A 26,849-nucleotide genomic window follows, 5' to 3' on the forward strand; every position below is an offset into this window, starting at 1 on the left:
CATCTGTACATCTGCTTAACTTCTCTGAAAATCTGAACGTGGTGAGCATACACGAAAAATTCTCACTGACTTTTTAAAATACCTTGTCCTTTCCTCAATGCCAGTTAGCAAAGAAAAGAGTATTAAAGAATGTCAAGCCCAATAAACTGCTCTCATTAAGAAACCTCTAACTGGGAGCACAAACCTGAGGCCCAATACTGCCCCTCTGCATGGCAATGAGGGTGGAAACAGATAAGACTGAACTCAAAACTTCAAGGAAAGCTAATACCTATCTCGATGTACCTCTGATCTCCACGGTTCCAATAATGAGAAAAAAAAAAAATGCTCTTACAAGAATAAATGAGTACACAGGAAACTTATGCCCATTTGTGTGTTTTTTTTGTTTTGTGGAACTGATCCAGTATGAAGCACTGTGTTATCTTTTTTTTTTTCCCATTCCCCTTCTTGAACAGCAGGATGGTAATCTTCAGAAGTAACACACAGAGCTCCTGCACATTGTTCTTTCAGATTTCAGTACACCAGAAAATTGCATGTTACCATACATGCAGGGGTCAAGACAGATTCCTTCCTTAAAGTCAGTTAAGAGAAAAATTCCTATGTACAGATTCCCTGGGGGGTGGGGAGGAAAAGACAAAACACAAGTTATTTTTGAGTCATTAAGCTATTTATTAACCCCCCCCCAAAAAACAATCCAAAACTTCACAGGCTCATATGCATAACATAAATCCTGGCTCTTCACTTTCATGCACCACCCCCCAGTCCCCTAATTTAGATTATTTCTTACTTGTTAATTTGGGGATTACATAGTTGATTTTAGCAATCAGGTAGAGATGAAACACACCAATTATTCTCTCAGAATCTGGCTATTTACTGTAACAGCCAGAAATTATATGATCCTGTCTTACCATTTGTGCTTTTTAAACTATGCATACTATTGTTTTAATCCCAGGATAAGAGTCTTCTCAGTGTAGTTGTTTCAGTCAGATCACTAGCACTGAATAAACTTAGAAGTGAAATAATAAAAAGCCATTTATTTTTAAAGGTGACTCTGTAACTGGGAAAAGCACTGAAAGTTGCACCTCTCAGCCTCTGCATTTTTGTCTTTGTTTAGAATGCTAGAAGAAGCCACCCGGAAGGAAGAAAGATTATGAGTATCTAGAAACTAGCTGTTTGACAAAGACAAAAATGCTGATAATGAGTGGGTTGTGTCTGTCTTTTTTGGCTGATCACAACAGAGGTCTGAAGCAAAACAGAAACTCTTGATATGTTTGTGTAAAAAGGCAGTAGCATAAGGGCAGGCAGCAGGAGTTCAGCTGAAGTTCAGGGCAGATGCTGCCGTTAGTTTACACTGCAGGAAAGTAAAACTGCTTCCGGATTTACCTCTTCCTCCCAACATCAGTGTTGAGCCATGCTGTGCCGCAGAGTCACAATGTCAGTAGGAAAGCAGTCTTTTAGCAGGATACCACGTTCACGATGGCAGTCCAGCTCTTCAATAAATCCATACCAGTAGATGACTAATCCAGGGCCAAATCTGTCAAGCAAAAAGGAAAATGAACTTCTGTGATTGTGCTAGGTGAACTTCAGTTTCCCACCTCTGTGGTTCCAACACAAGTAAATCCGTTAATTTCACTGCGAAACTGGAGAGACACTACTTGACCTCCATTTCATTTTCCAATTTCCAATTTTCCAATGTTGAATTGATATATGTAATTCATAACTCATTCCATGAATACATATGCTATTTAGAGACTCAAAAAATCCATGTCAGAGGTGGGTTTTTTTTTAATTTGTTTTTTTTCCTTTGAATATTCTGCATATATCAGTAAAAAAAGACCTATGCCTCATCTTTTAATTACCATCTAGTAACTCTGATACATACAGAAGTCTCTCTTGCTGTGCATTCTGCTTTTTCATACTTGGGCATGCAGGCATGAAAAATACAGGGGTTTACACGAGTCCCAGTTCATGCATGGTTAATACCATGAAGATAACAACAAATCCTTAAAATATAATCTCTACAATGAGCTACTATGCAAGTAGTTATTACTGAAAAGCACAATGCAGAAAGAAATAGAAAGTTTTTGCTGTAATGTCTCTGAAATATGCCTCAGGAATTCCTCAGATATTGCTAACTCTGATCCCCACTAGGCAATCTCAGGAAGTAGCCCCATGGACTATTTTACCCATCAGGAAGTTCAGACCTTCAGGCTGGGTTCATAAAGAAGTAATCACTATCAATCACTGTGTACTGCGATATGTTTTGCACATCAGTTTCACGTTTTTCCTACTGAGAGCACTTAATTAAAGGGCAGAACTACTTTTGGTGTAGTGTTGCAGGAATTTTACAGTGAAATAATAAATTATGAATGTTGGGTTAGTAAAAGGATGTCTAAAAACAGAACTGCTTTCTGTAGTCTAACATTACAGCAGTCTGTACAACATTAGGCCAAAAAGCTTTTTCTTTCCTTGATTTATTATAAGCTGTAGTAAACTTGCCAAAAACAACAGTGCAGGATGAGCTGTTAGATACCGTCTGTACAGGAAAAAGTTCAATAGAATGTCATGTAATGGTTTATATGCAGAGCTGTGCTTGGGACTCAACCAATATGGTAGCCAATTTTTGTTAATGTTTAGTTATAATAAAAATGTATTGGGGGGGTGCATGGTAATGTAAATGTCCACTTAGCAGACAACACAAGAACTTAAAACCTTGAGTAGTGCCCGATAAGCTTCATTAGGGTGGTTTCTTCCCAACAATGGAAGGAAAACACTATTTGATATGCTCATGTAATGGAACAGGCATCAAAGGAAGAAGAAACTCCTGTGGCTTCCTCCTGCAGTTTCAATTAGATACAGTGTTTTTTTTGCCCAAAACTCCTGCATAGCGTTGTAACATTTTGGGTAATGGCTACTACTCTTCAGCCTAGAAGTGGCCGCAGTTCAGTGGCAAAGTAAATTGCCTCATAGCTGAGGCAACACTGGCAAATGTGCTTTTTGCAAGTGAAAGATGATATTGAAAAGTGGAAAGTTTAAAACTCTGACAAATCCAGCTATAATAGCTAATGTATTCAAACAGGTTTAGCATTGAAAGATGCACGGGGGCTCATATGGAAGAACGATGATGCCTACACCCAGTTCCTAAGTTTTCTCTGACTGGCCAACAGCTTCAGCCTCTACTGTCTCCGAGGTCTTCTCCTTGTTTGCCTTTTCTGGTGCTCCTCTGGGGCCGAGCTGTGCAGGACCTTGTTGTCACAGGGGGGCCAGACAGCCCAGCAGTAGCGAGGAGCCAATGTCAGGTGAAGCCCAGGACTGATGCTCACTGTCTATGGTGAGGGGCAGTGGTGCAGGATGGACCTACTGCTGCTACTTCACAAACTACATTATCAGTTCCCACATCACCAAACACAGAAAAGGCATAATTGGGTGGGGATGTACTTGTGTACTAACCAAAGTTATTTTAAAAGCAAAAACCCCCAGAAGGCAGAGAGCAGACTGTATACTTCTAATGGGCTATTTTACGCAAGGCAGAAGCTATGAAATGTACACAGGTACTTACTCATTACAAGCTTGTGTACCAGGTGAAATCTTGATGCTAATGAGCAGCTGCTCAGCTCAAGTTTTCAAGGGCTCATTTTGCTCTGTGTGGCAGTCTGAATCCCCTTATCCACCATAAAACGCATGGGGCACTGCGCTGAAGTAATTTGTTATTTTTTGCAATTGTGATTTTTAATAAAATTAGTGTTTTGAGACACCTCAGAAGGCTAATTTATGTCTTACTAGCATATCATCACAGCTCAAACACAATTTTTCAGAAATATTTTATGCTTATAAAAATAGGTTCAGAAATGCAAAGACTGATGAAATGTATATACATGAACATCTGCATACTGTTAATTGCAGGAGCAAGTACATCTTTAGCATGAAAACATTCATCAATCCTGCTTTTGACTGTGTTCCTGCAGCAAAACTATTTGCCCTGTGCTGCCTAGGTTGCACTTTTTCCTATTACAGTGTGCCATTCTTCCTATTATAGCTCTGTATCACACAGCCCATATGTATGATCACATGAAAAACATGCAATACTTTTTTAAAGAAACACTTGAGTGCAGTACTTAAGACCAAAATTAACTTGTTGGCATATTAAGCATTTGCTACTGACTATCAGGAACTCCTGCTGCTAAGGGCTAATTTCTCTCTCATTAACGCCCAGAGTTGGCAAATCACAAACAATGCCACTGGTTAATTACTGCTGCCTTAATTTGAAAAGACACTTAACCTTTTTGTGTAAGGGGATGAATTTGACTCCTTCCAAAGTTTAGATATGACACCATGAAGAACAAAACACAATTCTGAGAATTACAAAGTAAAACTACAAATTTATTTCTGCATCAATTGCAACATTTAAACAAGCTAGTGACTAACCCTGCTTTACACAGGAGAATAAAGTAAAATGACAGAATGCTTACTAAGTATTACTATGGAAAGGGGACTCGTTTAGTAGCTCTAAGGAGGTGAAAAAAATTTGGAACATACCAAATGGTTCTAAAACTATATGGATAGGGTATGCAATATAGGCTAGGTTAGCCCATTTCATATGAAAGACACAGTGGAGAAAGTTTAAGCCCTAAATGAAAATCAAACATACAATGTAACAAACTATGGACTTCCACAGATTTTGTTCTTGCTCAGAAAAAAATATATAAATCCCTAAAAATATGCTTAACTTGTCTTTTTCCTGCCCTCTCCTTTAGTCATTACCCTGAGAAGCGTAGGTGAGAAAGAACGTGGCCAGAAGCGATACAAAACTGTATTTTACCTATTACAGGGAAACTATTGCTTTTAGGATTTCTCTTTTATATGGTGCTTCTTTTCAAATCTGAAAAGAAATCCAAGTAACTAAGGTTTGGTTAATTCCATTTAGTAAAAACAGAATAAACAGGAATATAGAGGCAAGCTTTCTTCAGAAAATGATAAACATAGCAAGTGAAAGTTGTCCACACAGGTTGCATCAGTTTACTTAAATATCAACCAATAAATATGTTAACATTATATACGTCCTGGTCTAGTCATTGTCTAGTTTTGACATTAGAAGTTGTGAATAAAATGCAGCAAAAGCCAACACAGCTGTACTTCAGTGTGGGGTCAGAGTGCCAGATGTGCCAAAGAGAAGGCAGACAGGCTTGTGACCCCACAGTATGGCAAGAAGAGAGAAGGATTTAGAGAAGCTCATGTTCAGGCCTTATTTAGGCTTGATACAGAAGACTAAATTTAGTTCAAGTACTAAGGGTAGCAGACAGTGTCTTTCAAAGAATCAGCTGAAGACTGGAGATAGATGCTGGAGATAGTAACATATAGTTTCAGAGTAGTTAAATATAGTTACAGACTCAACAGTGCTTAGAGAAAACTTATGTTGGATCACACTACTCTAAATAAAGTCACCTTTGTACTAATTTAAGAGTGTTCAGAGGATCTTTTGTACTGGTTTAATGACACCAATTTTGAAAGAAACCCATAGGTAAAAGAGTATAGATATGTACATCAATAATCCTAGGACACCGGGCTTTGTCTTGGAAGGAAGTTTCACAGAGATACACTGAAACACCAGGAAGATGAAATTAAGCTAACTCAAAGCCAAACAGTTATTTTTCTTAAAAAAAAAAAAAAAAAAAAAAAGAAAAGAAAAGAAAAGAAAAAAAAAAAATCCCATCTTTGTATAAACCAAGGGTTTACTTAAGAAAAAAAAAACCAAGAAAAAAAAAACCTACGTAAAATGAGAATCTGGGCTTAACTTGCCCTCCAGTTGAACCACTTTTGTGCTAGAAAAGAAAAAAAGACTTTTATTTATTTATCAAAGTGGCCTAGTAGGCTCACACATATTCTACTTCACTTCAAGAGAAACTACTTTATAGTAATGTCTTTTCTTCTGGAATGTCTGTGTGGGGTCCATACTAGCTTCTAAGGATTTGCCCAGACATGTGGCTGTTGTGAGTGGATTTTTTCATCATCAAAAAGCCTTGCATGTGGTTTTATGAAAAATGCATTTTCAACACACTGCTCGATACTGAGCAGAAATGTAAAACATCTTGCAATTGTTTTAAAATAAACGTTCACTTTATTTATTCTTAGTCTCTTTGTTATAGATGGGTTGTATGCATCTCAACATAATGTAAATAATTTCAATTCCAAGAGACTCTCACATTGAAATGCTGGCATATGAATAATTATTTCTAGTATGTGTGTATTTAAGCAAATGTTTTATCAAGCAGATTCATTATGTGAAAGCCCAACAGTCTACCTGCTTGGTGATTTTAACTATGATGCTCTTATCTGAATGTGTCATTGAAGGACTGCGTTCTGGTCCCTTGCTGTTTAATGTCAGCTGAAAAGCTGGCTTTGTTTCCTTATTTTTCTTTTTAAATAACAAGCAAATTAGAGCATCACCACTTGTATGTCCTTGGTAAAGGGAATTACAAAAAAAAATAATCAAAAACAATTTATTACATTCTAAGTCAATTTAACACTGTTCTTGAGAATCACAGCTGTGAGTAAACTGGTTGTACCTGTAGTACTAACAAATCCTGAAGATATAATAATTAAAATCCCCTAGAATATCTAGTAACTTCACTGTTTAAGGACTCACAACTTTATTTTAGTGTACTTCCACAAGTCTCACTTGTGGAGAGAATTTAGATATTGACAGAGCTAAGAGAGCAGGCAACAACTGCAGACCACATTTTCAAGTAAGGTCAATTGGCATCAGCCAGCCAACTTCCTTACGTCTAGACCAGTTTACTACTGCTGATGACACAGCGTTATATATCTTGGAAAACATTTAATAGCCACTGCTCAGAAACTGACTTGGATTAGCAAGAAATTTTCCATTTAAAGAGCTACCACAAGCCCACTTCAGAAGAGTTTATAACAAGGTATTTCTGGTACTGTTCATTTATATGATATTTCAAAACAAATAAAGGTACTATTGCATAAAGACAGTGCATTTTAAAAGCTCTGAATGTGATTAAAAGAGAACTGTGGGGTTTTATTGTTACTTTGAATCCTCCACATTTTCATGATCCAGTGACACATGTACATTGATTTCAATAAACAATTCCTTCATAACATTACGCAGCACCTTATTTCTTTGACTTCATGAAATCTGGTTGAAGGAAGGAAATGAAAAATCCAATACAGTCAAATAACTGAACAATATTTTTTGCTTTAAAAATCTGATCTTTAACCTGCAAAGTAAAAGGCAGTATTTTGAAGCTCAACTCCCTTAAACTACCTAATGGTGTCTTGGTGCAGTAGTAACTGCACAAAAATATTTGTTTGCAAATGTGGCTCAAGAAAAAGTTTACAGGTCATGTACTTTTAAACATAGTACAAAACTTGTCCCTGGCACTAGCAAGCACTACATCAAGCCTCACACACAGAATTTATCAGCATATTATGTCTCAAGGATTCAGGCATCCAGCTTATGCTGCTTAAGGTAAAATTAAGCAAGTTAAAGCTAATCTGCCTGAAGCTTTGATGTTACCAGAGTAGTTGGGGGAAGTCTTGTTTCTACTGAAGACAAAGAAAAAAATTAAATATATTAATATTATATGAGACCCCCCCATTTCCAAGAAGGTTTGACTCAAAGTGAGAATTTCCTTTGGGCTGAGAAAGGAAAGCATTTCCACAAATGCCAGATACTGATGCTCTATGCAGCTGATGTGGAAGTTGGAGTTGTTAGGTTAAAAAAAGGTGGATGGAAACCAGTATCGGGCCTCTGTCTATACAGGCACACTTGTTTGGATATGATTACATTTTAACAAGCTTTTTTTTTTTTTTTTTTTAAAATACTAGTTGTCTTTTTATCTCTCCAATGAGACTGTTACGGCATCAATCAAAAGGCAGCATTTCATCAGGCTTATAATATGATTTGATTGCTTTTGGCATTTGCAGAAATAAAAACAAATCACATGATATCTATGTTGATATAAGAGACTGTTTAAAATATTTTAGAATTTTGCATACTACAATTTTTAAATGCATGTTAATAGAATGCAGCAAAACTGTGCAAGTCACTGTCATTAAAATATTATAAATACAATATAACTTTTAGCTGCATAATACATTTTTAATAAACAAACTGTCGAAACACATTATTCACTTACTCATTCGGATCCGAGTACTGTTCTCCAGGCAAATAAAGGATTTTTATAATCCTCAATGACAAGTTAGGGTTTTTAAAAAATATAGTTCTCATGGAAATTAACTTTTAAAAGCTATGATTAAATAACATTAAGGCTACACTGATTTACAAGGATCATGGCTTTCCAAGTGAAGACTGATGCAGTGAGAAAGAAAACACATACTGGCTCAAGGCAGCTTGTCATCAAGACAAGAGAGCCTCGAGTGAACTTTGAATTTCTCAAGTTTTGCTGGTTCATGTCCTAAATTCTACTGAAGTGTATTATTTTGTTGTTTATTAATAGTATTCCAGATGCGTATCTCTCAAGGTACTTAAGGTAAATTTCCAGCATCTTCAAAATCAGGCAGATGCCTGGCACATCAGACTGTAAGGTTTTGTGCTGTAAAAGAGCGACTATAAGATGCCCCAGGTGCCCTTTATGCCCACACTACAGGATTGGGCTGATGTAGTGAAAATTAACATGGTACTCACATCAATATTTTAGAAAATAAATTGTTAATCTTTATGCTGTTGGACTCTTCCATGGAAATTATGGCCAAGGTTGTCTCTGACTTTAGTAGAGATTACTTGGGTATGCATTTTAGGTGCCTGAGAAGTTAGTTCCAATATCTATCTAAAAGAGATAATAGACATTGTTCCAGGTGCCTTATTTGGTAATTCAGAGATAGGTCCAAGTTTCCCTGAAATATAAGAATCTTATATCATTTAACCATCTCATTACAGGACAAAGTGACTTTGGACACTCTGCATGGGACCTGACAAGATCCACCCCTGCCTCCCAAGGGAGCTGGCAGATGAAGCTGAAGAGCTACTTCCCATCATTTTTGCAAAGTCATGGCAGCCTGTTGAAGTTCTCTTACTGGAAGAAGGGAAACAACTCCCATTTTCAAAAAGAAGAAAAGAAGACCCAGGGGACTACAGGCCAGTCAGTCTCATCTCTATGCCTGGCAAGATCATGGAGCAGATCCCCCTGAAGGCTCTGCTAAGGCACATGAAAAATTGGGAGGTTATTGGTGGCAACCAACATGGCTTCACCAAGGGCAAAATGCACCTGACAAATCAGGTGGCCTTTTATGATGGGGTCACAGTGTTGATGGACAAGGGAAGAGCAACTGACATCATCTACCTGGATTTGCGCTTAGCATTCAACAGAGTCCTGCATGACATCCTAGTCTCAAAATGGGAAGGATAAAGAATTGATGGATGAACCACTTGGTGGATAAGGAATAGGCTGGATGGTTGCACTCAGAGTAGTGATCAATGGCTTGCTGTCCAGATGGAAACCAGTGATGAATGGTGTTCCTCAGGGGTTGGTACTCGGACTGATGCTGTTCGACATCTTTGTCAGCGACACGGACAGTGGAATTGAGTGAATCCTCTCAGCAAGTTTGCTGACAACACCAAACTGTGGTGCAGTTGACATGCTTGGACAGAAGGGATGCCAGGATGAGTGGTGAGCTCATACAAACTGCATGAAGTTCAACAAAGCTAAGTACAGGGACCTGCACCTGGGCTGGGGCAATCCCAAGCAGAAATACATGTTGGGTGGAGAATGGATTGAGAACTGCCTTGAGGAGAAGGACCTGGGGGTGTTGGTCAATGAAAAGCTCAACATGAATTGGCAGTGTGCACGTGCAGCCCAGAAATCCAACCACATCCTGGGCTGCATCAAAATAAGTGTGGACAGCAGGTCGAGGGAGATGATTCTGCCCCTTTACTCCACATTCATGAGACCCCATCTGGAGTACTGTGTACAGTTCTGGAGCCCTCAACACAGGCTCCAGGGAGATGTAAATAGTGGCCTTGCAGTACCTGAAGGGGCCTACAGGAGAGCTGGGAAGGGACTTTTTAGCAGGGTGTGTAGTGATAGGATGAGGGGTAACGGTTTCAGGCTGAAAGAGCGTAGATCTAGGTTAGACATTAAGAGGAAATTCTTTAGTGTGAGGGTGGTGAGACACTGGAACAAGTTGCCAGGCAGGTTGTGGATGCCCTCTCCCTGAAAGTTTCAAGGTCAGGTTGGATGGGGCTTTGAGCAACTTGGTCTACTGGACGGTGTCCCTGTCCATGCAGGGGGGTGGAATTAAATGATCTTTAGGGTCCCTTTCAACCCTAGCTATTCTATGATTCTACGATTCTATGATGGGCATAACTCAGCAAAAGAAACTCAACCAAAAAATCTCAACCTGAAATGCACAATATAAGAAAGCTTTCTACACCCTCTTCAGAAGTTTCCTAAACTCCTTCCTGAGGGGGAATGTCTATTATTCTATGTTAGCTGCTGCATCTACGTATTTGTCTTTTATAATTCAGGGTTAGCACATTGTTTTACTGCACTTCTACAAGTGCATTTATGTGTTCCTGTTGAAAGCAGCAATACTTTCCCATCCCACAACATGCAATCTCACCACTAGTTTACTAAAGCTATACTATTTCTACTTAAGTTGTGCTACTTGTATTTACTAGTAAAGGTACTGCAATAACGTTGCTATACTTTGAAAAGCAGGAGAGACAAGGTGTTAGTTTGCATTACAGATTTATTCCATACATTGTGGAAGGAAGCAAGGCTTTCTGATTAAACACAGGCAAAGAACAGTGCTTCCTGAGGTCCTTGCTTGTTACTCAGTTTCCCTGAGAAAATGTTATGCCATTAGTTCACTCCAGAGAGGCTGTCAATGCAAGGCCACTATTGTTTGATTCTGCACATTTGAAGCTGTGGATCAGAGTTGAGAGGAATTACTGAGGTTATTTCAAACATTTTTTTAAACTCACAGCAGTCCTCCCAAAGGAATGATTGGCTGCAAACTACCTCTTATCCCGGGTGAATGAAAACATGAGAAAAGCTTTTGAGTACAGTTAGGTTGAAGTTCGGGCAGCTGTAAGTGCTGGTCAACCCATGTTGCCTTTAGGTGATTAACAGTTGTTTACTTTTAGGGCTGTAAGTAACAGCCCATCCTATGGCCGGTGCAAGGTGATACCAGAATGATCTGTGAGTGCCTCACAGTTTGCAGCAGACCATTCTTTCTGTGCAGCTGGTTTGCTGGTGGCACTGCTTGCCACAGTGATAGGACAGGCCAAAAGTGCATTGAACAGGGGACGCAGAAGTGCTCTTACAAACACTTATTTTTGCTTAATGATTATTGTAAAATAGAACCAAATTAATCAGAAAAGTTATTCAGCAAATTTTGATAGCAAAAATATTGATGAATAAATGTACTAGATACATGCGTGATTAGCATTTGCTGAATATAAATCTTGGAGCCAGCACTAATGCTACCTCAAGACATTTTGAATGAATTATTAGACAATTCTGTATCTCCGAATCCTTATACACAAATATACAATAAAACAAACAATGTAACAGATGAATTAACAAATGGAGGACAGCTCATTTGGGCTTCCAGCTTCCCAGATCAGAGAATTAGTTGAAGACTGGATAGTAAATCACACTGAGCATCCTGACACAATGCTGCTTAGCAGTTAACTGCCAAACACACTATTGTGCATAATTGACAGTATTTTATGTGAGATGTTGTACATGCTCAAAGTGTAAGTCACCTATCCATATTAAGAAGGGAACAGATGAAAAAGAAAGTATTAGGTCTGCTGCCCATTACTGTGGCACCTAATGCCCATCAAGAAGGAAAACAAACACCTGTAATATTCTTGTTGCCTTTGGAATCTGCTGGGAACCTGTAATTGTGCCTGGCATTCACTCTTTTCGTTATGAATCTATCACTTAGGTCTAATGCCTAAAGCTCTTCAGCTTGTCTCCCAGTTGATACATAATCCCAGTATCTGTACAATCCAAGTTGGCCCTGCTCTACTTTGTATTTGAAAGTAACTTAATTTGCAGTTTTTATTTGGAAAAAGACTCCATGTTGAGATACCTAAGTCTTAAGCAGCAACTGGTATCACCTGCAAAATATTCAGTCTCTCAGAAGACTACCAGAACTTTTCACATGGTTTAGTGCTTACTACTCACTGAACCTTTCTGGGCTCATCATTAAGGTACAGAATTCTGTTCAAAGGGAAGATACACAAATGTACATTGCCATGTAAGGGACCCTAAAAGGAGAGAGAGGAAGAATCAGAGGAAAGCGCTACATGTGAAGGTTTAAAAGCAATAGCAGATTAGTTGAGAAAACCAGTGACATAGCATAATCCACATCTGATGAGAATTGAGCCAGAAGTCTGTAATATGATAAAATCACATTAGCATGAATATTTTTTATTTTTCTTCTTATAAGAATATATTGAAAATAGTGGAAGACAAAGATGGACTATATTTCTGTGGTGGCTTTTTTTTTTTTTTTGTAGTTTTGTTTGTTTGTTTTGTTTTTTAGAAACCTTTGCCATGCAATCGCTACATTGATCTTGGTCAAGTCACTTACTCTATTTATGGCATTTTTATGTTAGCTGTTCTCAAAGATGATATGAAGGTTATTATCCCAATAGCCACAAGGTTTGTGCTAAATATAGCAAAATAATTTTAAACAAATTCAAAACAATCTTAGATTGACTGAAGTTTTAATTTATTTTTTTTTCTGAAGGTCAATATAGTATACACACCTGTACTATGCAATTGGAAGAAACTGTAAAAATTGCTGTATTGAAAATGGGAGCCTAATGTCATCAGGTGGCAAGATATTAATAAAACACAAGCAAAATGGTGCGATATTAACATTATGTATTTTACAAAGATTTTTCTTAGTTTTTGGTGGTTTGGGTGTCTCGTAACTGTCATTGTTAAATATGTGTTACATTTTAATAAAACAGAAAAGAAGAAAAAATCCATGAGGCATAAAACTTCTAGTACTGAATAATCTGTCTTAGTTGTTTCTCTTAGTTTTATTTTATATGCAGTGTGTTTTATAAAATGACATTGTTGGTTGACAGTCTTCTAAGGGCATTAAATACAGAACCAGCAGTCTTGTTTTAAACAAAAATAGAAAAAGATGAGTTATTGAGCTCCTAGTCCTATGCAGTGCTGCTTCCTTTAAGACAAAAGCAAAACTAATAGGAAAGAAAGGCAATGAGAATAATGAAATACAGCTTTTCCCTTTAAGATAAATTAAGCTTGCAAGTAAGCAGCTTGGAACACCATGAACAGCTGAACATCAACCAGTTTTACCACCCTTTCTGAGACTTGGCCAACTTCCACCTGAACAAAGTTACCTTCTTGCTTTTTGGTTCTTACAATGCCTAAAAGCTCAGAATAAGTACATTAAGTCATAAGATTAGTATCTGTTGTGAGCAGCTGTCTTTCCCTCTCCCTTGTCAGTGAAAAACTGCGAGGAGTCTTTTTTTTCTTATTTACTTTTTTAAAAGCTTATTCTCTGTTGTTTTGTGTATGTGATTGTAATGCATGTCATATGTTTTAAATGTAGTGAAGGACAAAGGTTAAAAATGGCTTGTGAATTTCATGGTTGCTGTACTCTCACAGGAACCTCCTGAGAAAGCTCTCTCTCACACAGAGGCACTTGTCAAGAACAGTCAGAATGCAGCTTAAGGAGAGGCGCTGACGTAAGGTTTCCATCTGCTCCAACCTGAACACAGATCACCCAAGATGGGAATGACACCTTCAACTTGAACTGAGTAATGGAAGCCCAATCTAGACAATAGAAGATACTTAAAGATGCTTTCCTGTCAGTCCCCTCAGTTTACAGCTCCCTTGCAAAAGAGGGGGGTTACCCCACCTGGTCAAGCTAGACTGGTGCTAGTTGGAAGGCAAAAAAAAAGAAAAAAAAAGAAAAAGAAAAAGAAAAGAAGAGTCAAATTAAAAGCGAGAAGGGAGAACAACTGCACCTCATTAAATTAGTCAATGAACATTCAGGCAATTCTACTTCAATCTCTCCACACCAACCCCTGACTTTTTCCAAAGATTTGAAACTCCCTTACTGCACCTTTGAAGCATCAAGGTTTTTTTTATAAATTAGTATTTCTACGTATGAGATAAGTTTTACGCATAGTTTTAAATAATTGAATTGACTTAGAGGTAGGGTTGTGCACAACAGACCAGTACACTTTAGTTAGATATTACACATTACTACACACCAGTACAATATCACTCAGCAAGTCTGGCATCATCTTCCTGAAGAATGAGATGAATCAATAATGTGATTTGGAGCTTCTCAGCATCAAGTCTTTGCTATGTGGAATTCCTCTAATGGAAAACTTCTTTCCATCTTGCTACTGAGATGCAAACTGACAGATTATCACTTGAAGTACTGTGGTATTTCTGTTGTGGTTACAAAAAACAGCTACCCAGTCAAAAAACCCAGCTGTCTCATATCCCTCCTCCCATTAGAAGTACCTGACAGTCAGATGTTTAAATGGACTTAGACTCTCTGAGCCTAAAGCACTAGGATGAACTGGTAACGGAAAACTTGCACAGCTCATACAGGTACTGTATTTTTGCTGAGGGTAAATAGGACTTCTACTTAGACACCAGAATATCTCTCCCTCTTCACAACTGCTAAACCTACATTAACATTTTTAAAAGCTATTTCTAAAGCCATGCCAATAGATTAAGCATTATTTTTAGTTAAGTTCAAAGAGAAGAAAGAGTACGGCTTTGCCTGCGCTACCTGATTTCACTATGGCAACAACAGAAAAAATGGCAAATTCGGGAGATTAAGAGAGCTATACTTGCAGCTGACCCAGCAAAAATAAGAATTAAAAATTAAGTTATAATTTCTTGATTACCTACAGGCACTTTTGAAGCATTCTTTAATTAAAAAAAAATCAAGTCAGACCACATATAAAATGACAGAAATGGTATAGAACAGTAAAGAACAGCTTCTATTTACTTAAGTAATGTTTCCACTTTAATGTACTTATTTGGTCTCTTTTGCTTAAGACTGCCAATATTTAGCACTGTGCAAATTTATGGAAATCTGACTTTAAAGAGCTTTGTGGTACAGAGTGTTTTAAAATTTTTTTATATACTTATACTGAAGTGATTGATGAGGTTCTGGAATAAATGAAATATAACTGAGAAGCATGTAACGATGCCTTGTGATATGCTGTGAGGTAATACAGGCAGTAACAAGTCATTGTTATGGGTAAAAACAAGGTGATTGGTTTTACAGTGGTTTACTTTGCACAAGTCTGCCCCATGACTATATAAAAAGGATGGTTTTAACCTGATAGATTTGTAAACTTTTTCCATGGGCATGTAAGGGCAATTGCGCATTTGCACAGTACCTTACTTATATACTGAAGGAGTTGGGAAATTGTCTAGTATTTATGTTAGAGGAATCCGAACTGTATTTCATGTTTTAGAAAACAAAACAAACCCAAACCAGATGCTATATTTGGATTGCTACTGTGTAAATACATAATAAAAAAAATCTAATAAAAGAGCAGATGTGGTGACAGTAAAGGAAAACTTTTGTCATGTTGATATCGTTTTCTGGCAGCCGTGGCCAATCTTAAAACATTTGTTCTCTTAAATAGTAAGGATCCAGAAACTAAAACAAACACTTTCTAGTTAGTGTTCAAGTTATCCACTTTTTTACTGCAGATAACTAATCTGACTTTTGTACATGATCTGCAGTTTAACTAACATGCCTAAAATATTGCTGCACTTCTTTTCAAGCCTACATATAGATACACAACCTGTAATAAAGAAATCATAGAATCACAGAATGCCAGGTTGGAAGGCACCTCAAGGATCATCTAGTCCAACCTTTCTAGGTACTACTATAGTTTATATGAGATGAAATAGTATTTCAGTTTGCTTTCCCACAGGAAGAAAGAATCAATCTGTTTAAGAGTTGATCGGTAAAGGGTCACAAAGTGATGCAGCTAAGGAAAGGGCAAAATAATGCTATGAAGTGCTAGGAGAGAGATTTTTCAATAAAAGATGGGAAATATTGCATTTCTTTAAAGACTTTGCTACAGGTTTAAATGAGTTCAGCCCTTCCAGCCTAGGAGAGCAAGGGCTGAGGTGTAATTGTCCCCCACCAACACATCAGGGAGACCAATTCTCTGGGCAAAAAAAAACTTACAATGAGGGCAGTGGGACCAAAACAATTTGAAAGCGTTAAAAATCCCACTTGGTAGGTTTAACAAACAGGTTATAAGATACAGTGTTTATGATAGCTGGGGACGAGACACAGTGACAAAGTCCTACACATTTCTAAATGCAGTACATGAAACTAATAATACAAAATACTCTCTCAAGCAATTTGAAATGTTGTCACCACTGTCAACAAAATTAAACACAGACCCAAATGTTTTTTCCTTATCTGAGGAACAAAGACAAATGTCTGTACAATAAAAAGTTATTTATAAAATGAGATATCAGTTCCCTGCCCTAGCTTTCAAAGAAAAAATATTTTATTATCTGTAAGCAATACCCATGTCACTCACACACTCCACTGCTTTGTGTTTGTTTGCTTTTTTTTTTTTTTTTTTAAAATTAAATTAATTTCTGGATTCCTCTTAAAATTCCAGTTGTAATTTACAGAGCTCATAAAAGGTTCCTGGGACCAGCTGGTCATCTCCTTGCCCCTGACCAACCTGGAAAAGTGACTTCAATGTGAATACTGCAGTTCATAAAGCACATAGCAAATGTAATGGTAAGTGAAGGCATAAACTCTCAGCAGAGAATTTTTACCTGTAAAACAAGTTTCTGGCAGAGACAAGTGTGAGAGGTGGGCTGTCTGCCCATGGAGTATAACACAATGCCTGCCACCTCCAGCAAGCTTGGCCACAGTAAAAATGGCTGAAAGGGCCTGAACACTTTTGCTTACAAACAGAGCTAAACATAACAGTAAAACTGAACAAAGCAATAGCAGCTGAATCAAATGTGACTGCAAAAACCTCCTTTTATGCACACACTTTATTACAGTTCTTAACTTTGTGCTTGTATAGCTACTGAATTTATGCTTCAGCATGTCTAAAACTGAATTACAGGAGACACACACAGTGGTAATTTTATTTACAGTCACCTACCAACTGAATGAGTAAAAAAAGGAAGGCACTTTTCCAGAAGAAAAAAGTGCGTATACTCAACTCCTTTGTCTTTTCTGTCCAGTCACTTACAGAATGACAATATTTACTGCAAGGATGAGTTATAGTGTTAGAAATTAGATTAAAAGTACGAAGAAAGAACTACCTCTGCCTACTTTCATATACTGCTTCTAGCAAGAATCCTTTTCATTCAATGTGTTTTTGAGATACTTAAAAAAATAAGAGGCGTGGGAGATAAAAAAGTTTAGAGAATATTCCATCACAGTGGATTTAATCTTTGTGAAGACAAACATGTAAAAAGATAAGTGAAGCAGAAGGTGTGAAACATCTGAACAGCAATTAAAATAAAAATCCAAAAAGCATTATGTTAGAAAAGCAAATAGTTATAGTTAGCTTGATAGTTCAGCTTTTTCAATGACTGAAGCCAATCCATGAATTGTCATATTAAATACCAGTTTTGAAAATATCAATTGGAAATAGTAAGCAAACTTCTTTTGGGATACTTTTTACTCTATGTTAAACATATTTTTTTAGTCTTGTCTAAAGACTAATTATTACAATGCTACCTTTACAATAAGTGAAGGCTAAATATTTGGCTTTCAAGAATGGTCTTATGGGAAATGTGTATTACGTTTACTGTTACTTGATGATGAAATGTCAACAGACTAAAATGTTTCTATAATAAATTACTCCATTCAATAAAAGCATCAATAGTTTGCCTGGTTTTAAAATACAATTTCACTATAATGCACTGAAAGAAACAGCACTAATGTAAAAGCCCTGCCATGTGCATTAGTACATATTAAACCACAGTCTCCTCACCCCCTGCTTTAGTATAGTTAAAGATCTGACAAATCCACAGCTACAAGGAAATGCAGAGATCAGACTAAAAATCTTGCCACTATGTGCCTAGATATGTGCCTGTATTAAGCCTAGGCCAATAATTCTGATTTCCCAGTCTTTGTAGGTTTAATGTAAAACCATTTTAATAGACAGTACTTTAAAAAAAGAATGACCAACATTAAGGATGTGCATATACATGCATACATTACATAAAACTGTTTATATATGTGGTCTTTTGACAAAACGTGGGATGGAAAACAGTTTTGATTACCCTTCTAAAACACAAATAAAGAAATATTGACCATTCAATCAAGAGTTGCATCCACTGGACTGTATGATAGGGATCTTCCAAATACAATTGAAGAAAATGTATCTCATAAATAATGCTCTGCCCATTAAGGTAAAGATAGTCAACTGATAGTTCACGGGATGCAATATGAAAAAGTGAGGTGGTCAACATGGTAAGGAACGTTTTGCAGTAGTTCAAAACAAAGAAAAAATACTAATCAACAAAAAAATCACTTTTTTTCTCTCGATATAATCTGATTTACTACCAGTCAGCCTCACCTCCATTCCTGGAAAAATGATGGAGCGGCTCACTTTGAGGTGAGGGTTACAGAGCACTAGAACAGGCCCCCCAGAGAGGTTGTGGAGTCTCCTTCTCTGGAGACTTTCAAGACCTGTCTGGATGCTTAGTGATCTGCCCAAGCTGTGTGTGTTTTTCTGGTCCTGCTCCAGCAGGGGGATTGGACTCAATGATCTTTGGAGGTCCCTTCCAACCCCTAATATTCTGTGATTCTGATTTTTACCCCTGTCTTGAAGCATTCCATCTCATTCATGATTCATGGAAGGTAAACAGGTACACTGAAATCTCTTGACACTAAAACATCTCACAGTCATGTATTTTAATTTCTGGTATACATTATGATCCGTACTTAATGGATCCTCTGTTCTTATGCCATTTTGATTACATCAGCATATATTTTAGTCATCGATCAGCAACTCCATTTGTCTTTTATATCACAATTTGACATCAATACAAGAAACGGGATGAGATGCAAACAAAACAATGTAGAATTACTAAATAATAGTTGATCATTAATTATATTTGTGATGCATGACTTATCTATATTGGATTTAAGAGTAGGTACCACACTCCCAGAAAGTCAACGAAAGCAAGGAAAAAGCTGATTTCAGAGTAAAAAAAAATAAATGCAATTACGAGTTGCTAATCACATCAAAGGATTACTCATCTTCCTTACTAAGAAGTCATAGATGGACATTAGATGCCTCTTCATAGTTACTGTTATCAGTAACATGGTGATCTCAGGTGGATCTCTGATAAATATCACTTCTAATAAAACCCTGCTGTAAATGGAATGCTCTCAGAATTCAGATTGGTCCCAGGAACGTACTCTTCCAGTTGTTATTTCCAACTGTACAGACACCAGAGAAGCATTACAGAATGCGCTCTACCAGTACTTGGCTGAGCAAAATCTGAAAACTCAAGCCTCATAATTCAATTTGATAGCAGACTAAAGATGAAGAGTTTTAATGCAGAGGTTATCACAGCAAAGGAAGTCAATTATGTTTTGATTCAGCAACATTAAAATTTAGTCATTTTTGATCAAAATAAAACACTTGAAATTTTTGAAGAGGAAATTTTTTGTTTTAGTTTGCTGAAACATATTTCATAATTAAATTGCATTCCTTCCCCCCCCCCCTCCCCCTTTCTTTTAACGTGTTGGATTAACTCTAATTATGTACTATAAAAAAGTAGGTGGAAATACGATCCTCCAGAGCCACAATGGCCATTCATATTAAATACAGTGCATTGTAGTACTGCAGTTGTTGCTTTATTAAAAATTACATGAAAGAAAACATTCAAAGTTCATCCAAATGATTGATATATTCTGTGAACTACAGCAGGCATTTCACTTTGACTTTCGTTGCAGAAATGTTGAAACTTCTGAAAACTTGGTTCTCTATCCAAAAATGCCCCCAACAGCCAACAAAAAAAAGTAAACAATTTTTCTGGAGTGACAATGATTATTTTGAAATAAAGAAGAATACTGTAAGAAATCAAAGGAACAGGTAATTTTGATATCTGATAATCAAAAGGAATATTTTGGCATAAATTCATTTATCTCCACTGCAGTCTGAAGAAGCTTTTCAGATACTACTTGCTTATCTTTGTTAATAGACTAAGACAAGCATATATCTTCTAAGAGTTCCGCTTAATGGCTGAGCTTTAATGGCTTAGCCAACAGGAAATGTTAAAAGACAAAAAAAATTACTATCAGTATTAGCTTGTTCTCCATGAATAATGCTATCCACTTTCAGATTTCCAGAAATGCAAGGCTGATCTATATATTAAACCAACCCAAACCCCAAAGTAGAAAACAAACAAAACAAAACAAAATTCACCCCAAAACTGGAGGCAAGCTTCAAAACAGAAGAAACATTTTCAGCCAGGCAACTTTAACCCACTATTTATTTTGCACTTCAGTGTCCTGTCTCTTCACTTAAAGTTCCTTATAAATTATTTGTGAAATGATTCCTGGGGAACAAGCTCAGAGATAGAGGTAATCTGATTATTTATAAATTGCTGTAGTAACATAAAAAAGGGGCATAGTTATATATATATATATATATGTTTACATATACATGAAAAAATACACATATAGGTGAGAGACAGTATAGTCATGATGGGATGCCCTATGCTAAATTAGTCTTGGCTAAATTTTGTTTTTCCTTATGACAAGGCAAATGTAATGAGTCTTAAGTAACTTAACACACTCTGCACCACCACTGCTTTCTAATCCACACATTTTTCCTTCTGGACAATGTGTGTTAAAAGAAATAAGGTTCATTTCTCCCCCCTCCCCAATAAATATTAAGTATAACTTTAGGATATTGATTTAGGAGAAGCACAGGATAAACTGGAATAATTTGCCCTTTCCAGAGCAAAATGTGACTACTTTTAATTATAGTTTCATGGGATTTACTTGAATTCCATGAGGCCAAAAGCTTTGTTTTTAGAAGTACGCTTCATCAGAACTTCAATCCAATGCATAAAAGGAATGTAAACTATTTGTTTTGGAGGATGTTTTATTTTCATTTGTTTTGTAAACCAAACAGATCGTGCAACTTGTTTTCAGTGTAGGAGTTGATTCCATATGTGCAAAGTCAACATGATTATCGGAACACAACTTTTATTACACAACAAACTAAATTTAGCAAGACATTGAGCCAAGTAAAGAGAAAGTTGCATATTTTCTGAATTACTGACTTTTAAGAATAAAAAAAGGCAGAAAGCACTGTTAAAATGGGTATTTTTATAATATATCATAGCTTGATAAAAAAAAAAACAGCCACACTTTACTTTTCATACACTGACTGAAGTTCATTGCAAAATAATTTTTTCTTTCACTAATCACTTTGGAAAACTAATTAGGAATTTTACCACTTTCCTGGCCAAAACTCTTGTTTGTCTGATTTCATCAATGGGTAGAGAGGTTTTGTGTGTGCTATTAACTTCTGATGTACTTAGAGAAAATGAATGTATTTGCTCATATTTAGCCCACTTACTCTTGAATATATTAGGACAAAACAGACATGATGCACTGCAGACTGTACTTTATTTTTTCTCTACGGAAAGTCACTGAGCACCAAAAGTACTTAATTTGGAGAATAATATATGTTCATTCCTTTAAAGAGGAAAGTATAAGACTGTTCAGTATCTTCCAAATCACATATTTTTAAACAAAAGTCAGTAAAAATTCAATACAACAGATACCTGGCTTGAGGCTAGTACACATTAGTACACAAGTTAACCTCATTTGGCAGGACAGATTAGTAAACAATCTAAATTGTTAAAGTATGAAATGTTCTCAACCTCAATATCTCTGAAACTTCCAACCTTATCATGCTGACTATCCACAAATATTGAAGTACATGAAGACACTCAAACTCCATAGACCTTTTAGCATATGCACGTTGCAGAACCATGTAACATATTCACCTGGAATTAAGCATGTGCCCACTGGCCTTTTTCTGGTAAATAAAAGAAATTTGGTTCCTACAAACAGAATGCAACCCTAAAAATACTGTTCATGGAATACTGAGTGGTAAAATACCGTATTCATCATTACAGTTTTTGTGGTTTCTGTGAATAGGAAGCTATAGAATATAATATGATATTACCTAAATCCGAAAACAACCTATAGTCTTTAAAATATTTAAAAAAAATTAACTGATACCAAGGGAAAGTGCTGAAAAGAAGACCAAGAGTTACTTTAATATCAATACAATAAACCCAACTATTTTTTTCTGAGTAAGTGTAATACAATTAAACACTGTTAATTTGCCTTGTTTTCTTACAATGTGCTAAAATTATGTTTAGAGAAGCCAATTACTACTGTAATGATTTTTTACTGTTATAATTTCTGTTTTGAAACTAGAGAGCTACACTGACAACAATAAAGCTCCACTATTTTATGTTACAGAATACATCCATGGTTTTTAAACTCAGTTTTCATAATATTGAGCTTATTTTTCATAGAACAAGATCATTAGTTTCCAGGATCTGGGCAGTTTCAAACTACTTCCATTTATTTAGAAAGCAGTATATTAATTTCCACTAACCACAATTTATCTAAACCTAAACATTTGTTTTACATTTTACTTGCTAACAATAAAATAACCACTTTTAAACATAATAAATTATATTAAAATTTAATTTGTAGTCTATAGTGAGACTGAAGTAAGTACTACATCTAAACATTTTCTAAAAAGCATATAATTAAAATCTAGGAAACAATGTTTTTAGGAAAAAAATGTTTGCTTTGAATAACATGACTAATTAAAAATAGGGCCTTGTTTTTCAAGTCATCTGGCTATATCAGAGGGTTAATTTTAGCAGAAAACCAAATTGTTGACATATGACTAGATAACACGAGACTCAGTAATAAAAACTGCAAGTCCCTTTTCTGCTGTTTCTCTTCCAGATTAATGAAACTTTTATGTTTGGTATTAAGTTGTGTTACTGTTACTGTTCAGTTACTGCTGTCAGGCTAGCCTTCCACCCCCAGATACTGGAATCCTGCTCTGAGAGCACTGTTTTTACTCATGGGACCATACCAAGAACATTTTGCTTACAAGGGTATGGATATGGTAGTCTGCTATGGAATATCCAGGCTGGAGTTACAGCACAGAGCTGAAGTGCCCAGTCTAAAGGCAGGCAAAAAAAGTGAGAGAAAATATTGCTTCTTCTCAAAACGGGATTTAAGAAATCAGAATCTTTAAGCAGGAATCTCTTCTTGTTTGTTTTTTTTTTTTTTTTTGGTTTTTTTTTTCCTTTTCTCTTTCCAGCAAACATCCTGTTTACAGACTTAGATTTCAAAATAAAAAACATACTGTACATTTTCTAGTTCACTTTCACTTATCTGAGTATTTCTTTACTGACATCACATCAACATAGGAAGGAGGTAAGAATGTTGCTAGTAATGAAAAAGATGATCCACACCCCAAATTAACCTTTTATTGAATCTGGCTTCCTTCCCTTTTGTAGAAATTCCCATCCAGGTATCCAGAAGTATTGAGAGACAGTGATTGCTCACACTGGACTTTTTTGTACTTCTTTTTAAGTAGGAGAAACAGCAGATATAATTCTAGCCTACTGATGGTCCTCTTTATTGTTGACAGTACATTTTCAGTATGTGATATATAAATGTGGTCGCACACATGCATGTGCTAATCAAGTCCCTCATACCTAACTCTGACTTTTCATGCTGGGGTCCTAAGGAAATCTATGTCTAACTGACCTTTGCAATAAAAAGTAACATGCGTGGAGTCAAAGGGCAGTAACAGATGCTGTGTCCCCAGCTGCTCATGGTGACATAACTGGCTGTCAGGATTTACAATTCAAAAGTTAGTTAATGCTAACATTGAAATGCTAATGTAAACATGCCCAAGTAAGATAAATATGGAAAAACTTTTTTATTTGTGACCTATTCCTTTCATTTCCTCTTGTTGTTACACTATTTATAGTTACCATACAGGGGAGTACAATGTTATTTCAGTTTTCTTTATATCTAGTTTGTTGATACCCCAGTATTAGGTCACAGTTTGCCACTGCTGCAATCTGTTTCAGCCACTCCTGGGACTTGAAGACCCCAGTTCAGGTCTGCAGTCACTACAGTCCCCAGCTACCTGTGACTCACCTCAGTGTGGCATTGAGATCTTGGTGTTGCCTGTATAGAAATAATATAATCCTGCATTTGCCACAGTCCTGGTATTTTGTTCCCTGCCTACTGGTTTCTCATAGTAAGAGCTGCAACTCTCCCAATCATACTGTAAGTTCAGAATTATTGTAGGTCTCTGGGGACAGGATTTTTTTCAGTCTTTGTAATGTTCACGTTTGTAACTGACAAAATGTATCCCTCACAGACCCCGAATTCCAAGAGAAAAGGTAAACCTTGAATCCAGCCTGCTCAATATGGAATGTGGAATCATGGGCAACCTTGCTCCCTGGAGAGATGTGAATTAGTTTTCAAAGCTCAAGCGATTAAGGTCCTTATTCAGATTGAGTAACAAACAATTAGGTAAATCCAAAGTAGTAAGTTACTGCATCTTTTCTAAGGAGCTCCAGTTGTAAATATTTCTCAGTTAATGATTTAGGATATAAACCAGCTAGCACTCAAATAACTTATAAATTACATCTTGAAATCTAGGTTAATGAAGCAGACAGAAGCAGAATCTTATAACTGAACAGACATTATAATAATAATGAGAACAAATAAATCGTTCTAGAGCAAAATTACTCAATTTCTGCTCTCAAAACAAAGCACAATTATAAACACCACACTCTGAATTACAAAGACTTTAAAGCCTGTTAGTCAGCTAAATGGGAGCAAAAACCTGTACTAAAGCTTTAAGGGACACTTTGGGACAATAACATCCTCATTAAAAAATAAGGATACATCAAAACTCTTGAGTTAGAAGGTTAAGTGTTAGTCTCTGTGTAGTTGATAAATGTTGAGCTAATCTAATCAGTGGTTGTAAGAGGCAATGCCATTAGCTAGATGCCCTGACCTGCACTTCTAGTTTCCACAAAAGTAAGATTTAAGAAAGATTTCAACTCTGTGCCTTTGACCTAGCAAGGACCTTGTTCGTGCCAGCCTCGTGTTCCGCTAACCACACTGAGAACATTCAGCTCAAATCAGTAACATGTGCACTTCACTAATACAACACATAGTTTGGAAATTAAAATGCAATGTAACTGAGTGCTTTAGTATGTTTTAACAGTTAAGAATGCAGCTAGGGAGAAAAAAAGTGTTTGCTCTGTGGAGGGGCAAAAGGATAAATTCAATTGTATCGCTTTTCTTCAAAAAAGTTGGGATACAAAATTTCAGTTAATTAGATCATGGATGACCTAGGAGAAACAAGGAAGTTGTATGTTTCTTTATGACACGTGTCACTTATTAGATAAGTAGGTTTTACTACTTCCAATTGAGCTAAGTTAAAGCTAATTAGAAGGCAGTTAAATTACAATCTAAATACAATAAAAAGCAATAAAAATAGCACATGGCATTTTCTTCTTCAATAATATTCCTAAATGCAGGTGATTATTTCCAATAGTTCCTGTATTGATTATTTCCAATTATTAGAGTAACAACCTTTGTCAGCTGCCAGAATAACACTTTAACCCTACATACAGTAACTAGGGTAGATGTTTCACATATGCCATCATTTAACCAGATTAATTTATTTCATGCCAACTTTTACTGGTACTTACATGTGACTGTAGACATTACATATGAATCTGGTTTCTGCATAAACTAAAATTCATCCACCCTTTTTGATTATTACGGAATGATCAAGTGCACAATAAAACTGACAGAGATACCTAGAGATCCAGTTACCAGTAACTACCAACATCTCGGGTCAGTTGAAATTTTACATTTCATAATAAAATGGTGATGTTTGTAAAATCCATGCAGATACTCACTCAGGGGTGAAGATTTTATATCACTATTTCACAATTTATTCACTAACCAGAAAAGTATCTGCATATATACATGTATTTCTTCAATCTCAATTAGCTACGAAATAATTGGCTAACTACATTTTTGGCATATATATGCTTATCCCTTGCATTTCCAGTTTTAAGACTTAGATGAAAATTTGAGTCAGAAATAAACTGCTCAGCTTGGATGAACCGAAGACAACAATTATAGGTTACAGAAACTAAAAAGAGGAAACAGAAAAGTTAAACTAATTTTCCACTAAAAACTGTTTCTCTTTTGATACTCAAGCATGGAACATGCTAGCTTAATCTCCACCTCCCATTGGATGTCCAGTCAGAAAAAGTGACTTTTACTGTTTTTTTCTTCTATCCGGAACAATGTTCCTCCTGATTTTAGAGTGCCAGTGTCTATTAAATTCATAGTCAAACTATTTCCTTAGTTTTCAGAGAAAGGGGAGAACACGCTGAGAAAGCAAATTAAAGTTATTATACTTAGTGGACTAGATAGTTGAGAAGATATTAAGACTACATACTGGGCAAGTGCAGTTCATGTTATTTTAATTTCTTTCGCAATTAAAATTGTGAGTGAAAACATACAAAGCATTGGTTAAATGTTGTTTATTAATATATATTTAATATATATTAATATTCAAATATATTTATTTTTTCTCTGTGTAAAGCTACTTATGTTTCAGCCTACATACTACCCCAGATTTTTTAATCACTTATTAATGCCTGATAATGACACAGGCAGTGAATGCTTCCTGGTACTAAAATTAAAAAAAAAAGCAAATAAAAACC

General features: G+C 36.3%; 1 protein-coding gene across 1 annotated transcript in view; it reads right to left on the minus strand.

The window, feature by feature from the left end:
- Positions 1-859: 859 nt before the first annotated feature.
- Positions 860-26,849, minus strand: part of LOC104397696 (chromosome unknown open reading frame, human C15orf41) — a 123,481-nt gene continuing 97,491 nt past the window's right edge. Inside the window, exon 11 of the mRNA XM_010007703.1 lies at positions 860-1,531. Within this exon, the coding sequence (XP_010006005.1) occupies positions 1,396-1,531 (136 nt within the window). The 3' untranslated portion in view covers positions 860-1,395. The remainder of the gene's footprint in view (positions 1,532-26,849) is intronic.

Source organism: Chaetura pelagica, unplaced genomic scaffold (assembly GCF_000747805.2).
Source record: "Chaetura pelagica isolate M959 unplaced genomic scaffold, ChaPel_1.0 scaffold70, whole genome shotgun sequence".
Lineage (NCBI taxonomy): Eukaryota > Metazoa > Chordata > Aves > Apodiformes > Apodidae > Chaetura > Chaetura pelagica.